The 16,480-nt window shown below is 40.5% G+C and overlaps 1 protein-coding gene across 3 annotated transcripts in view; it reads right to left on the bottom strand.

The window, feature by feature from the left end:
• LOC141939427 (cytoplasmic protein NCK2) overlaps positions 1-16,480 on the bottom strand; it is a 155,839-nt gene that overhangs the window by 56,110 nt on the left and 83,249 nt on the right. The window contains exon 5 of one of the 3 annotated variants that reach the window (XM_074859128.1): positions 11,767-13,137. The exons of the other annotated variants lie outside the window; for them this stretch is intronic. Within the exon in view, the coding sequence (XP_074715229.1) occupies positions 12,943-13,137 (195 nt within the window). The 3' untranslated portion in view covers positions 11,767-12,942. Of the gene's footprint in view, positions 1-11,766; positions 13,138-16,480 lie in introns of those variants that run through there. 3 annotated transcript variants of the gene reach the window in all.

Genomic DNA, 16,480 nt, shown 5'->3' with positions numbered 1-16,480 from the left:
CACTTCATGCTGAGTCTAGTGGCAAAATCCCAACACTAATGAAGTTAATGGGAGTTGCACCATTGGATTCAAGAGGGTTGGGATTTTACACAGACTCTTCAGTCACAAAATTCCTTCCGCTCACCTCTGAGCTTAAAGACACTGCCTGTTACACCCAGCACGGAGGATCTGGGGCTGATCCAATACCCTTTTAAGTTAATGGAAAGGCTCCCGCTAACTTTAATGAGGACTGAGATAGATGGTTAGTGGATGAGAGAGGAAGATATTGTTCTACAGCCACTTACATTGTCTTTTTAACCCCTCATGTACTTTTTTTGTGCTTCTCTTATCCCCCATGTTGCTCTCAGTTGTTGCCAATAACGATTTTGCAAGAGTGGGGGAAAGGAGCCTCCCATTATAATTATTCAGGTTTTTACTCTTCCCTCCTCCTACTATTTAATGTGAGCAGTAACTATTGAGGAAGTCTAAATATCAACAGAGGCATTCTGGAGAAAATATATAGCTGTAAGAATACACTAGAAAAAAAAAAAATCTGCGTAACTGTGGTTGAGAGTATGGCATGGCCTCAGTTATGCCTGCAGCTTACAGCAACCTCTCTGCATTAAGGTAATGTCTTTTGTTGGGAGGAGACATTAGTAAGCAAACAGCTGTTGTGCTTAAGGGAAACGTATTACTTTTGTACCAATGCCAATCAAGAGATCTGAGTTAATGTTCTTCCCTTTCTGTGTGAGTATCGGTGGAGACTCATTCCTCCTCCTGATCTTTCTTGTCACCCCCTTATCCTTCTTGCTGCATCAAAAACTCACTCTTGGGTACCTCGGCTTTCTCTTGTTCTACCCCATGCTCAGTTTTTCTTCAAACACCATTCTACAGAGCATCTCCTTAAAAAGGACTTTACTTATATCTCTTACTACTGCCCATTTGTTTTAAATCCCAGTCCTACAACTGGGAAGCAGTTTCTTTTATCCTGGATGAAGCAAGACACAAGAGAAGAGGTTGTGCTGATAATCCAGGTAAACTGGGTCTGATCCAAGTCTCCGAGCCTGTAAGAGGACTCCAGATGTCAGTGAGAGCTGGGTGACACCAAAGCCCATGTGAACATCGTGCAAACCTTCACTGTATTTTCCCCCAACCATTGGCATGAAACAGGGCTTTTCGTAATATTTCACACCTTTATTTTTATTGCTCTCTTTAAGCCCTATCCTCGGTATTACAGCATGCTTGAAAACTGAGCATAAATTCGGAGTGTCACGTGCAGGGCTGAAATGAGTCACAGGTACCTGAAGCATCAGCCAAGGGGTCTTAATTCTGTGCCACTGGAGAGAAACACATTTCAGTCCTGGCCTTCCCACTCTCAAGCCCCCACATTTTTTTGGATCTCAAGTGTATTCTCAGAGCAATGTATTCAAATGGAAATGAATAATCACCAGCTTAACAAAAGTCATTAATCCCCTGTAAGCACGCTTCTGCATGAATCTATTAATTCTCATTTCCAGGTTTTCAGAATTAAAGTAAGCGTTTGATATAGTACGTGCTACCTATTCTTTTTAATTAAACAACCGCCCACTCTTGAAGTGGGTGAAATATTTCATCAGTCAACAGCATGTACAGCCGTCAAGGAGAAAGTTTCCAGGCTTGCCTGACACACAATAAAACACTGAACATCACCTGAAGCTTCTCGGCTCACGTTAAATCCCATTTGTGGCAGCAGCAGCAAGAGAATTAATTCCCTGACATCTTTACAGCGTGTACCTTAAGAGAGAATTGCACAGTTCAGATCTATATTGAATATCCTCTGCACCCTTCTTCACAGACTAAAGCGTGGCTCAGATCATCAGCAAAAATAAATGATTAATAACATCACTAATCACCTGAATGACAATAAAACAGTGACCTATAGGAAAGTTTTGCAGCATCAATGCAATTTCAAGTGAATGAACATCCATTCACTAGTGTGATTTGCCACTTGGCAACTCTGGCAAGGAATCTGAGTAGCAGAGGGATACACTGTCTAAGCAGTGCTGAAAAAGGAAGAGACTAACTCTGTTTATATTTCTCAGTGCTGCAAAGCATGTGGAAGAAATGGGAGCTCTAACAAAGTGGTGGCAGAAAAATACACAGCACCATTTATTCTTCTAATTCATTTTTTAATTATGTCTGTTCTGGGGTGATGGGTGGTGTCTACAAAGAGTGTATACAGTGTACAGAAGTGATCTTGTGATATTTTGTGATTTGTTATAGTTCTCATAAACAGAAAATGGAAACATAGCACACTGTCAAGATGGACTTCCACACATCTGAGACAAGCAGAAGTCTATAGAGGGTTTTTAATGGTGTCTCATAAGCAGGCCCCAAGGTTGTGCCTTTAGTTCTATGCTTTTAGTTCTAGATTTTAGAAATCTCACACACTAAGCACAAAGCTACAAGAGAAGGGCACAACAGTGAAAGCATCAGGGCAGTATAGACATGGTGGGTAATTTGACATGTGTGCCTCATGTCCATGTGGGATTGTGACCCTGCTTGCACAGAGGAGTTTAGGACTAGCCAGCAGGAGAGCTGAGCACAGAGCAGACTCACCCAAAAGAGCACAGGCACTGCAGTAACTCATGTTTTGGGGCCCAGAACTGAAATCTGGTGATTGCTTTGAGACTTTTAAGCTTTTAGGTCACTTTGAACAAGCTTCCCTTAAGTGTGTGCAATGCAAGCCATTCCCGAAAGTCCCAGAGGCCTAACACCATCCCCTTGACAGAATCAGATTACAAGGAAAACTTGGGTCATCCAAGAAACATCATCTAATAACAAAGTCATCTCTGGCAGTCCCAGTGGAGCGCAGTGTAGGAGGCTGTGAATCACTGAAGACGTGGGAAAACGGCACCAAGAGAAAGAAAAAAAGACCAGCTTGCAGCAGATAAGCAGGTGTAACCTCGCTAAATCCTTCCGCAAGCAGTTGTCAGAACCTGATCCCTGCTTGGAAACTCACTTCTCTTTTCTTTAAGTAGCCAAGCTCTGATACTAAACATCTTATAATGAATTCCAGAGTAATTACTGCAATGTTAAGCTTGTGAATCCAGCCAGCTCCAGCCAGTAGAGAAGAAAGGAACATCACTAAGCAGCAAGAACTGAGAAGCTGAAACAAAGAGAAGCCAAGAGGAATAAACTGCCAAACTTTATCTAAGGTTTGTGTTATATCACTATACCGTCGCAAGGATAAACATCAAAACCCATGAGATGAACGAATTGAAAACAACCATTCATAATCTACCCTTTGAGCTCATTCACATACTGATAAAGTTTTCACTACAATGATGCAACAAGTGACTATCTCAAAAACAAGTCCTAAAACTGGGAATACGCTGGGGGACTGTCTGCTCTGTAATTCCAGAGGACTGAGGGAAAGTATGTTTCCACACCCAGAATTTATTTTTCAATGCTGGCTTATAATAGATGAACAAAACGTGCAAAATCCCTATGGGATGGGAATGTAAGGCCCAAAAGCACAGGCACAGTAATGCCATAGCATTTGTTAGAGAGCTGGAACGTTATTTGAAAGGTGAAATAAAACAAAACAAGAAAGCAATAGCACCCTTTTCTTCTCCAACCTGAGGCTTCTAAGTCTAGAAGAAGTATGATATTCTTTAAATTCTTAGTAGTAAGAAGGTTTTGTCCATTAAAAATGTATCTATCACTTAAACCACTTTCCTCTAGCCAGGATAAAATAACATTAAGAAAGGGAACTCTGGAGTTGGAGGGCTGAATTTTAATAACTAGAAAATCTGGGAAAAGCCATAGTGATTCTATAGCAGAAAACCTAGGAAGTCAGGTTCAGTTAAAGAACAGTGCAATAGCTGATATCAAAGTAAGCATGAAATCCTCTTTCATATGACGGTTTCTTTGTAGATTTGGCACCATCTCCACTTTTTATCCTTTTTGCAAGATTGGTAAAGTAAGTATGCTTTGCCTATAATAGTTTACAAAACACAGATGTATAATTCAGTCAGCTGCTCTAGAACAGAAGTTAACATTTCTGATCCCCTCTATCCTCTAAAATCAGGCCTCTTAAAATCATAAGGGCAAGTGCCTTAATACTTTAAGATATCAAACAAAAGTCAGTAAGAAATGAATTATATTAGAGTTTGATCCAAAGCCAAGTCTAGTCACTTTGATCTTTCCATTAAATTTCAGCCTGCCTTGGTATAAACCCTTAGAAAACATGCAGAGTAAATACTGATGCTCTTTGTGGTTATTGTGCAATGTTGTGAGGCTCTTTGCAAATGATTTTCTCTTTCTGCACCTCAGTTCATGGCCACTGCCCATTAAAAACTGAAGCATTATCAAAACAACAATCAGGGTGCCAGATAAAGGACATGAATCTGCATGCAGTATCTAGTTATAGAAAGCAGCCGTGTACACAAGGGATCAGCTAGAAGTCTACAAAAACATGTAAAAAATTAAGTAAACACTATCATGTTCTAAAACCTAAAAGAAAAATGTTAAAAATTATATATATGCAGCAGTACATGTGGGCTTACCAGTACAGGCAGCATCACGGCAGCTCAGGGATTTTATGTCTGTGCTTGCATAATTACGTAAGAACCTTGCTGAATTATGCTAAAAAGTCTGTATATTCAACACGTGGTGAGTCTAAACTGTAAGCATTTACCAGAAGCCACTACCAAGACTGGCCAGTTTGCTGAGTTCTAGGGCAAGAAATTAGGAGGGGAGGAAGCATTGTCACACTCTATTGGCTGGAAAGGCCAAGGCTTACAGGAAGGGTGAACGACATTCAGAGAAAGAAGCATCTTCATTAACTCTGCCTATTTTTGCAGTACCTGACTATCTGTCATCTTAGATGAGCATGAAAATCTCTAGCTGTCTAGATCACATTTTATCATAGCTTAATTTCAAAATACTTCTTCCTAATTTCTGCTGGCACAGATCTAAGCTTTTGGGAAAATATCTTTGCTTTCTTTTTCAGGCCAGTAAATGATGGATGTGGTTTTCATCACCGAGAAGCATGGCAGTTCAAAGCCTGGGGAAGGATTAGTTCAGGGCACTATGCTAGAAGTTCATAACTCACTTCTATCTATCCTGCCTGGGAGGAGATGGGTCCCATCCAGAAGCGCTGCTGGGTCCCCCCAATGGGGGACCAACAAAGAAACTGGGTCAGTCAATACCACTAACAGGAAAGGTGTATTTTAGTCTAGATTCACTGCTTTAGCAACAATTATGCTCTCCTGCTTTAGAAACTGAAGCACCACAATGTATTTCAGTGCTTCTCAGGCCTTGCATCACCCTAACATATGTGTACTGGTAAGTCTACTATCACAACTGTATGGTTATAGGAGGGTCAGCACAGCCATGAAGACCTCTGCACTGAAAAGAACCAATTCAGAACTGACACACACCATATTTCACCTCTTCTCACGAAGTTTTACACATCATCAGCTTCCGATCCAACTCACATCCATGTGGATGTGAAATGACATAGGCTTGACATAGAGCCTTGTACTGCTCTTCCACTGGTGATGAAGCAATCCTTTATTTTCTGGATGATGATGGCAGGCAACACGTTATGGCAGTGGACAACCAGGTTCCCAGGCTGGCATGTGTACAACTATACAAGTGCAGCCATTCTTCATATTCAATGGGAAAGGCTGGTGTGAGGAGAAGCAGGCTCAAGGGTTTTTTTTCAAGTATCAGACTTAAAATTGGAATGAATTTGAACAAGTATCGGGGCTGCAAAACAGACTGTAGAAGCTAAAGGGATATGCATCCCCAAGCAATCAGCGTGGTGGGGAAGGTGGAAGAGTAGAGGACTTTTAATGCAATTGTGGGCAAAACTAAAACTGTTCAAACATGGGCTCTCCCTTCAGAGAACACTGAGCTCATCAAGGATTAGTCACCCATGGGCAGTCTAGGGCAAGTCTGCACTCATGTTCAAATGTAATCAAACCTTTCCCCAGCGATCACCCTGCTATGGAAAGGTGTGCACCGATTCTGAAAGGATAAGCAAGTTAGTTCTGGAACAAATCAAATTTGAAGAAGTCTTTTAAATGGAGGGACAGTAAACACGTGCACACACACATCTGTCCGGGACAAAGGGGATTTCTTAGATGTCTTCATTTCCTGCCGCAGAAGCCGACTGCTTATTCAAGCTCACTGCTGTTTATACCCTGTCTCTGCATCTTGAGAGAAAAAGCAAGAACTGCTTCAGAATGAAACTGAAGTTCCTCTGGCCCAGGCCTGCCGAGCCTGGTCCTTTAGCAAACGCCTTGTGCAATCATTTTGAACTTCCCTCCTGCTCACTGGTGCCAACATATGTATCATCGCATTCATGTGGGTGAGCGCGCTCCTAATAGCGGTATCTGTCACCAGTCCTTTTACAATGCTTCATTTCCATGGCTCCTCAGTGTATGCTCTTTGTCTGCTCTCCGTCATCATTGTACAGTACACAGCAATTATTTTGGCTGCTCTCTTCAGTTTGAGCTGTTCCTTCCTTTTGTACGTGGGCTGGAAGAGGTTGTGGGGTTTTTTTTCTTTTTTAATTAAAGGGCTTTGTTTACAGTATCAGGTTTTTGAATGAAGATTTATAGCAGACCCCATAATTATAACAGTCCCAATAAACAGTATGAACTGTCATTTCCAGCTACAACACAGTGTTATAATTATATGCCAGCATAACATCTCTACTATGTCAGCCTAACTACATATCAACTCTGTGCTTAGGCCAAGCCACTTGCACAAGAGCCTTGACTACGTTATGGAAATGTCTTCTAACACAGTCACAGTTACCCTGTCTTCAGTAGAGACAGGTTATGCCAGCACAAAGACAGGCCGATGCCAGTGCAAAATCAAGTAACATGGAGGAGTATCCCACTTTTCACTGGGATATAAACCTGGAAGGATTTTCAGCAGGAAAGCTGCCACAAACACCAGTATCCTTCACTTTTCTTCGGGCCTCAACACCCACTTTCCCTCCTGCAGTGATAATTCCTGGAATTTATTTCTGAATAAACAGACTGTACAACAAAAAAGGGTTAAGTTTCACTTTACTAATTAGCTATGCATATTCAAATGAAAATAAACATCCTAATTCTCCAGAGAAACCATCAGATACTTGCTTCATGATCCCAGGAGTCTGTTCTCTCTGCATGTCTGCTGGTGCCCTTACCCATGATACTTTATGGCTGTATTATCATCATCATCTATGGACTTAGTATTCCAAACATACCAGCTGCCCACAACTGAAGGGCTTCTTTGCATTACAAATTATAATTGCACTGAATGCACTACTGGTTCTGTGACATAAAAAGGAACAAAAAAAAAAAATCATCAAGCTTACTTTAACTTGACAGAGTTGAACCCAGGTGAAAAGCTAAGTCAGTAACCCACGGAACCCACTAATTAATTACCATATAGATGTATGTATCCAATCTAATGAAGAGCAAAATTGGAAAAAAAAAAAGTAACCCATTATTCACCACCACAGTTTCAATTACAGCTGGGAGAATAATTACAGTTAACATATTCTCTGTGGCCTGGCTCACACCCAAAGAGGTGCTTCTCAGGAAGAAGCTCTGAAGTAAAATTTGGCTTGAAAACTGGAGCAAGACACCTCTTTTGAAGTCTTCCCTCAAAAATCAAAACAAAAAAAACCCACCACCAACAAAGTAGTCCCCAAAAATCACAGTTCTACCCTTTTGAAGATTACTACTATTTTCTAGAGTAGGACACTGAGATTAACAATTTTATCTGTCCATTCTTTCATTAAGCTGGACCAAGTCAGCATTAATTTGTAACCTATGTAATACTTCACACACTAGTGCCATATGTCAAGCTAAATTCCAAACTAAATTCAGTTAAGAAAATAGAAAAGAACATTTCTTACCTGTTACTTTCCTCATAACTGTGGATTCCCACTGCTGAAGATAATCTGTCAAGTTAAAGAGTCTTCTTTTTTCCTTTTTTTTTTTTTTAAACTCCCACTCCTAAAACATTCAGTATTACTACATATGAAAGAAAATGCAAGGAAAAACTTGCCTAATCTGTCAATGGTTATGTGCAACTTCTGTTAGTCAGCTTCCGTATGAGCTTGGGTAGATATTTCAAATAACAGGGGAAACAATCTGTTTTATAACAAGAAAAGAAATGCCAAGAATATGTCAGAAAAACTTGCATTTTAAAATACAAAAGTAGCATAGGGTTCCAGAAGCATGCAAAGGACCAGAAAATATTATAGTTTTAAGTATACTATATATAGGTTACATTTCACATTAAGCCAATTTAGGTCAAAAAACATTCTATGTGTTAGATTTTTCAACAAACTATAACTACACCCAACAGCTATAGATATGAATACCCACGTAAAATAGAGAAAAAGAGCAAGCTATTGCAAGACACTAGCACAAGAACATACACATATTAAGCGTTGTTATCATATACTAAAGTTGGTGCACATTTGGGTTGCAATTGCAGTACGTTCTCCAGAATAGTATTGCACAACTGATTTACTTGTTACTTAAAAGCCTACTCCACCTAGGAGCAACTAGTGAATGAACAGCAGCATTTACCTGCATCCTCCTTTTACTCTGAAACCTTTCATTCATATGGCCCAGGTGATCAATAACACTGTTCAGGACTGTGCATCCTGTACTCTTGCTGGTTTAAACTCTTCCATTTCTTAAAAAAGGCACTGAATTTTGGATGTACTGAAGAGAAAGGAATAGAAAGATTCACAGCTCCTAGTGCATTTTAAGAGGTGAGAGTTACTTCAGCAATACACCTTTCATAGCTTATCGGTATAAATATGTTCACAAGTTTCCATTTAAAAATGAGTCATCCCATCCCACTGGAGTAAGAAAACAGAACTCATCAAATGTAGATTCTGGAGATTGCACAGGTTTCATTTACCTCTAAATCACTGAATTAAACTAGTTTAAGACCAAGAAGGAACAAAAGTCCTTACAGTTATTTTGCCAAGTAAATTGCCAGACCTAATCCAAAAGAAGTGTGATCCCTTTTCTAGTTTTTGATTTATAATTATGTCAAAATCTGACTCATTTTTATAAGTAAAATTGCACAGTGGTATTCTAAAAGTACTTCAATTTTGTGTTATAGCAAAAGTTATCATTCTAAGTGTGGAAGACCTCTATTTCCCCTTAGTGAAACCATTGAACCAGGCAGCAAACTCTAGTACAGAAAAGCTACAATAAAGGCTTGAAAGAACAGCTGTAAACTTTAAGGATTTAATATAAATTTATGAGACAAAAGTATCTGAATAGAGAACACTAAACAGAATCATTCAAGAGTGGGACTTTACAGTCCATTCATATAGTCCATACTCATGTTGATTACCCAACCGCACATCTTTATTGCCTCTTATCTCCTCTCCCCAAAAGCAAAGACTAAGCAAACCCTTTGCTTTTATAATACAGTAGATCTATGTGAGTTTCCCTGGCATGTTCTTGGTTCACTCTTAGATTAATCCTTTAACAATTTGTCCCCACCTAACACATGACTACCCCCAATACTAGATCGGGTCAGCTGTGACTACTTGGTACCCAACTGTGCAGTATTTTGCTGACAGACACTCCAATCCAGCTGAACACTGCACACTGCACAGCTGTGTTAAGTGTTTCTGCTGTACTTTTCTGTCTTTTTGTGCCTACTCAAGGTAGGGCTTCTCAGTGATACCACAAACAGTTGAGGTAACTGAAAGAGGGAGCTCATCAACAAGCTCCCAGAGTTAGGAGTGAAAACACAGATCTCAAATTCCTGCCACTGCATGGAAAGTACAGCAACTGCTATGGATTCAGACAACTCATTCGCATTCCTATGTAAACACCAGCAAGGCGAGAAAACATTAACATCTGTACAGGAATAATACTTAAAAGTACAACTTATGCACCTACACGAACCAGGAATGATGGGAAAAAAAAGAAAAATCACCACTTCTACTCCATCAGAAATTATGAGAGTCTTTAACAAAAACTGCAGGTGAACTCTGGACACACAATTCTTCTCATCTTAAAAAACCCCAAACTCCAAGCTTTGACAAAGAAGCTTTAAATAAAGCCTCAAAGAGGCTCAAAAAATAAGGGTGAGGTTTTGTCAAACAACAGAAAGGTATGTATAAAATAGGAAAATAAAAATAAAATCTGTGTCTATTGCCTCTTTGTTAAGCACTTAGTACTGAAGATTGTTAATGCTTAGGCCCAATCCAGCAAATGAGGTCAAAAAAGCAACAAAACTTGCATAAGCTTATCTCAGTAAAGATGGGAAGAACTAAAGAACTATTAATGAGCCTGTGGAGTGGAGAGCATCTTGATTAAATACAGCGTGGGCAAAACCAAGATGAGGCTTGTTTCAAAAAAAAAACAAACAACAAAAAAACCAACAAAAAAACCCCACAAACACCCCACCAAAACTTGAGCTACTCATTCACATTGCTGGGTCGTAAATTAACTGCTTCCAAAACAAAATATTTAACAATTCACACCTCAATACACAGAAGCTGTCTATGGAGGATGATGTAACAAAACAAAAAAATTTTTTATAAATCCATTAAAAAAAAGCGTATGGTAAAAACTTCACTTATATGTCTATTTTATTTAGTTCTAAGCTACTAAGACTAGAAAGAGGTTAGAAACTAACAGAGCTTGTAAAAAGGGACTATTATAAAAAAAGTGAAAAAAAAGATCGCAAGAGGCACATGAAGGCCCCTAGAACAGGAAACATGGGGAACATTTCAGCAAAATGAACAAGGGACATGAAAGAGTAATTGCAGTAATTAGTTTACTGAAAAGGAAAGCCATCCCCATATATCATTTTTCCAAATGCTACAAAGAGTCAATGAGACTGAAAAGCAATTCAATCAAACCTGAAAATGCTCATACAACATATAGTTGACTTTAACGTCACTGCCACGCTCAGTACGTGCTTAGATTCACCTAAAAAAACCCTAGGTATTACAAGGCAAAAACCTACATTCTCTGCAGAATTCACATATGAAGTTTGAAGCAGCCCACTGTGGAGTCCTTCTGTAGGTAGATTGTAAACAACTGGTACTTCTCACCAACTTCCTAAGGAAAGCTTCTATATTCTTAGAAGACAGTCATGGGTAGGTACTCTTCAGGGTAATGCATGACCACTCTGGATTGCCCTGAATCACTGCCTTCCATCATTAAGCTGGACCAAGCCGAAGTGTCACTGCCCAATTTTTAGTTAATGCACATACAGAAACCACAGTTGATTATTCAAATACAGTTGTCAATTCGGATAACCGGACAGAAATAAGATTTCAAGAGTGGTGGGAAAATAGTACATGCCTCTTGGGTCTGAGCAAGACTGCAATTCATTCACAGAGGTACCAGTGCAGTCTCCTGGCAGTGGTATGATTTACACCAAAGCAAGTCAGACAACGCTGGTGTCTACTTAACCTACACTAGAGTTATGCACAGAGGTAGTTGTACTACCACTGGCTGGAATACCGAATAGGTAAAGACATGCTTTAATAGCAAAAAGGTACCAGGAAACAGCTCCATCTTGCAGCTTTCATTAAAGCTATGAACAGACTTACTTATCACAGAAAAAAGTAACACAGAGCTCATTAGACACTGCCTCATATCAAACTGTCCTCTGCAGTCACAGAAGTTTTCTTTTTAGGCCAAATAAATTCCAAGACAAACAAATGAATTATTCACTCTATTTTACCTTGCTAAAGCAACACCAGGACTACCACCCAAGGATAAATCCAGTACTCCATCATGACATAATACCTTTTTTATTACAATATCCAAAAAACTGAGTATGCAAGATTTTGAGATCTCATGATCTCTTCTTCAATCTCAGGAATGTGCCATCCAAAGACTGTATATTTAAACCATAAAGGAGTTTAAATGTAAAGAAAAGAGAAAAATGCATTTTCTTCATAAACATTCTGTGTGTCTCTTCCTACCAACCACACCATCCTCTGTAAAACCTGAAGATTTCTTTCTGTAAAGCAAATATATATATAGTGTTGGTAGCCCACCCCACCCCATCCCAAGATCAGTTTTTATTAATCTTCTGTATTAGTGTCAACAATCAGCTACAGATACATATTACTTTGAGAATTAAATACATAATCGTTTAATTCAAACAAGCAGAAGGGCAAGAGGAAAAAGCATTATGTGGATGGCACATTTGGTTGTAGATTACCAAAACATTCAGCCTTTACAATTCAATGATTCTTTCTCTAGTAATCAACTTTCAAATAAAATTTCTCTTTGTTGCAATTACAGACCAAAATACACTAGATTGTAGTAAAAGAAAACTATCTTACCATAGTAGTTTAAGAAGTACTATTACAAAATGCTTTAATTAGTGTACTCTTTACAAAGAGTCAGAGAGGCAATGTAATAGCAGAGTACAGTGTAAAGAGTGCTTCTAGGAACTAGGAGTTTTTGTAATATACTACTCGGTAAGCGATATAGCTACAGAACTCACAGCCACAACTGTTATGTCTACTCTCTCTCACTTAAGTAGCTGCAGCTTCAGTGCATTCAAACTGTGCCCGATGTCTCTGAATGGAGAGTTCTGCCTGCGTGAGCAATCCGAACAGATTAACACTGGTTTGAATTGAAAACACCCCTCCTTGATCTGAGCTAACTATGTAAACGTACACAGGAGAGGGGAGTTTTGAACTCATCCAGGAAGGTGAGTGCTCGCCATGGCCACCCAAGGGAAACTCTCAACCTGAAGAGAGGTGGTCAGAGATTAACAGAACTGGAACACAAAGAGGCAAACAAAAAAAAGGACAAACAGCAACCAACAGAGCAAACACTTTAGAAAGAGCCTATTCCTTAAGCCTGCTTCAGATATTGCTCTGCTCTATAAAAGTGAATTTAGGACCTAAGGCTTGTAAGTTATAAGAGGCCCAGGTGGCCAAGTCCATCTTCAACGTCACTGAAGTGCTTTCACAAGATATAGCTTTTCCCCGTGTTCACTGGTGAAGATGGGAGCCTTTTTGTAGTGTTCCACCAACTCATCCATAGTATTAAAGCGACGTTGCCCAATACAATAGACATTGTCCACGAGCTGCACCTTGAAATGTTTGTTCTTCCCCGATGCCTTTAGAGATACTGAGAAGTCACTGGGCTGTTGAGAAGAATTCAAAAAGAAAAAAAAAGGATTACATAAAAGTGAACACAATGAAGGCGTAATTTTGTGGTTTCAGGAACAAGCTGTGTCATACAGTTGATGGTAATTTATGCTAGTCTTTGTTCCACAGCTCGGTGCTTTAGCTACTTAAGAAACCCAATAGTCTATTATTCAATAAATAATTGCCATCATTATTAACGTGCATAGTTAAGTCAGTTAAGTGAAAGCTCCCCAGATGCACAGTCTGAAGTTGCCAATTACATGACTAAATTGCTAATATTATCTTAGTTACTCAATCTAGAAGCACCAGAATGTCAAGGAGAAGGGAAAAACTTTCATAATGTATAGTTTCCTTGCTAGAGAGTCCTGGAGAAAGCAATTATTGCAATATTGCTTGGGTAAGATGAAGAAAATTCTCCATATGGCTTTTTTTAGAGCCGTGACCACTAGAGGGCCGTTCTTGCTTTGCATTGCAAAAGACAAAAACACATTCACCTTTTATCTTCATTACCACGTGTGTGGGGAATAATTCCTCCTATTGAGTACACCTTTTTTGTAAAAAAAGATAAAGCTATAGAATAAAAACACAGTACAAATCTCACCATCAAACCACCGTCCACAAAAGACAAAATGTTAACACTAATTAAGTTATTCAGGACAGAAAAATTTCACATGATAAATTTCTTCATCTTGGCAATCAGAAGAGAGTGTTGTCATCCAAACAGCCAGAATGAGACCATTCCACTTTCTGCACCACATGCCGCCCACTGTAGGAGGGTAGAAAGGACACACTGTCCCTCGCTTCCAGCTGAACTCCATCTCTAGCCATCCACCACTCCCGGCGGGGCGTGGAGATGGGAGTACAGGCTTTTGCCCTGCGAGAAGTGGCTGGAGGCAGGTGTCACCAGCCAGAAGGAAAATGGAATAATAAAAAAATAAAAAGCACACACCAGAGTTTGTAGCAAGCACTTAATGGAGATAAGTAATGCCTGATGTGACTCTGGAGGTACTGCTGCAGGGACTCTGCCCATTAAAGGCATAGCTTCAGGCAGAAACCATTGAAGGCACGTGCCAGACTTCAGACACAGCCTTCCTGCAGTCCCTTGGTCCTCCCTCCACCATGCTGCTGCTTCGGTCAGGCCAGCGCTGTGAACCTGAACTCGTCCAGGCTAAACAAACCCACAAGGGACTATCTGGTTCACAGCATCGCCTTACAAACAACCTCGAACACAGCTGCGGCACAGCACAGGACCAAGCAGTGGGAAGAGGGAGCCCTTGGTCATTACTGCTGTCACCAGACGTCAGTTCATGAAGCCACAGGCTTCCTGCAGTCCTCTACACTGCGTTGGGGGGACACATACACACTGAGTATGTACCCAAGTAAGACTGAGGGAGCCTTCTGATGTTACTGCTGTCACCAGACTTCGGTTCATGAAACCACAGCCTCTGGAGTCCTCTACACTGCGTTGGGGGTCAGATATGCACTGTGTACATACCCAAGTAAGCTAAAGGACAGCATTTTCTCAGGCATGCTGTCTTTTCCTGCAATGATGTGGGTCTCTGCCCTATGCATCCCCCATGTTCTGCCTATCCCAAAGTCTCATCCATTGCATCACCCTCTCACCTGTTTTAGCATCAATGCCTTCTCTGCCTTCCCTTCTGACTACATCTGCCCTACCCAGAGCAAACAAAGCTCTGGCCGTGCTTGTTGATCTGGCTCTGACCCAACTTCCCAGGCTCACACCTGAGCTTTGGGGACCAGCTCTTCCCCTCTTGAGCTGCTTAAGCCAGCAGCTAGCTCCCCACATCCCTGGACTAACCCTCTTCTACCTCGAGCCACTACGTTTCAGGCCCACAAGCATCACTTCTTTAAAAATTATTTTATGTAACACCCATAGGAGAATTAATTTTTCCATCTACAATCCAGTGCCACTGGGCCTTAGCCAGGTCAGTGCAGGCTTGATCAGGAAGTCTGCTTCTGGTATCAAACAGCTCCAAAGCCACCGGCTCAAAATACATGCAACACCCCCTGTAACTGCCAAGGAGAGAGCTGGGGAGGGTGGGGGAAACAGATAGAAAGAAATGTGCATAAGAGCATATCTTTGGGGTTTCCAGTGCTCCACCCAAGATACGTTTTGTGCTCTGTCATCCATCCCTAGCTCCAAGTTTGAAAACCACTATTTTAAGCCAGCTAGCTCTGATATTAAACCCCTGCCTCAGGAGCATTGCAAACTGGCTGCACAGAGCTCACACCAAGACTGACCTATCTCCAACACCCACCCCACTGGGTTAAAGCTAACCTGGCTGCACCAACACTGTGCTGTGGTTAAGGCCCTGAATATAGCGTGGACAAACCCTCCGGCAGCCATAACCATACAGGCCTAGGACCGGTTTCAGTAGATCTCTCCACAGCCATTAAACAAAATGGCAGCAGCCATTAAACAGTAACAAAGCACATGTGCACACAAACAGAGCTCTGCAGAACCTCTGGGACCCTGGAGTTATGGAGCAGAAATTTAGGGTACGGGCTGTGGGCAGCATGCTTATTGCTGTGTTCTAAACACAGGCTACCCAGGCAGGTCCCACAGGGTCTCTTCAAGGACAGCACTGAGGGGAGCACTTACAGACTAGCGGCTTAGGATTCAAAAACACAACATCAAGTCTTGCTGACTAAGTTCCGCTGCTTCCATGGGCAATGCCTATGCCAAATAAAAACCAGTAACCAAGAGGCCCTCATTTAAAATAGAAGACATTACAAATGGGAAGTTCATAATCTGAACCAAACATTTTTTTTTGTTTTAGGAACAGGAACAGGTTTCAAAATAAGTGAAATAATCACTTTGTGCTCAGCAAATTTTTAATATTTTCTGACAAAGCACAGTTGTTTTCAGCACATCAAAATTATGAGTTTTCAAAGCTCCTTGTATCTGCTAAGAATCATTATCTTTAGACCAGAAAGGATGTGCTAATGACAGACAGAGTGGTGCTGGAATGGGTCTTTAGACCTCTGATCTCCTGCCCTGTGTCCCAGGCACTGGCCAGACTTAGATCTTTGTGATCTACACAATATCTACAAATAAATATCTTCCCTGCCATTTTAATTATAACTTTAATGAATGAACATTCTCCTGAATTATTCTTCTTCCACCTATTCTTCCCAGTCTCAGAACTGCTAATTAGATTAATGCATAAATAGAAGTCATTATCGCTTATTTTCTCCAGAATATGTTACAAAGTTTATTCTTTTTGTGATCTGATTTAATTAAAAAAAAAAAATAGCGGAAAGGCTGATCTAACTCTTTTGAGAGCCATCATCCGGTGCAAAGAGATGGAAGAGCTT

This window comes from Strix uralensis, chromosome 2, assembly GCF_047716275.1.
Source record: "Strix uralensis isolate ZFMK-TIS-50842 chromosome 2, bStrUra1, whole genome shotgun sequence".
In the NCBI taxonomy this organism is placed as follows: Eukaryota; Metazoa; Chordata; class Aves; order Strigiformes; family Strigidae; genus Strix; species Strix uralensis.
This window is presented reverse-complemented; position numbering and strand designations above follow the sequence as displayed.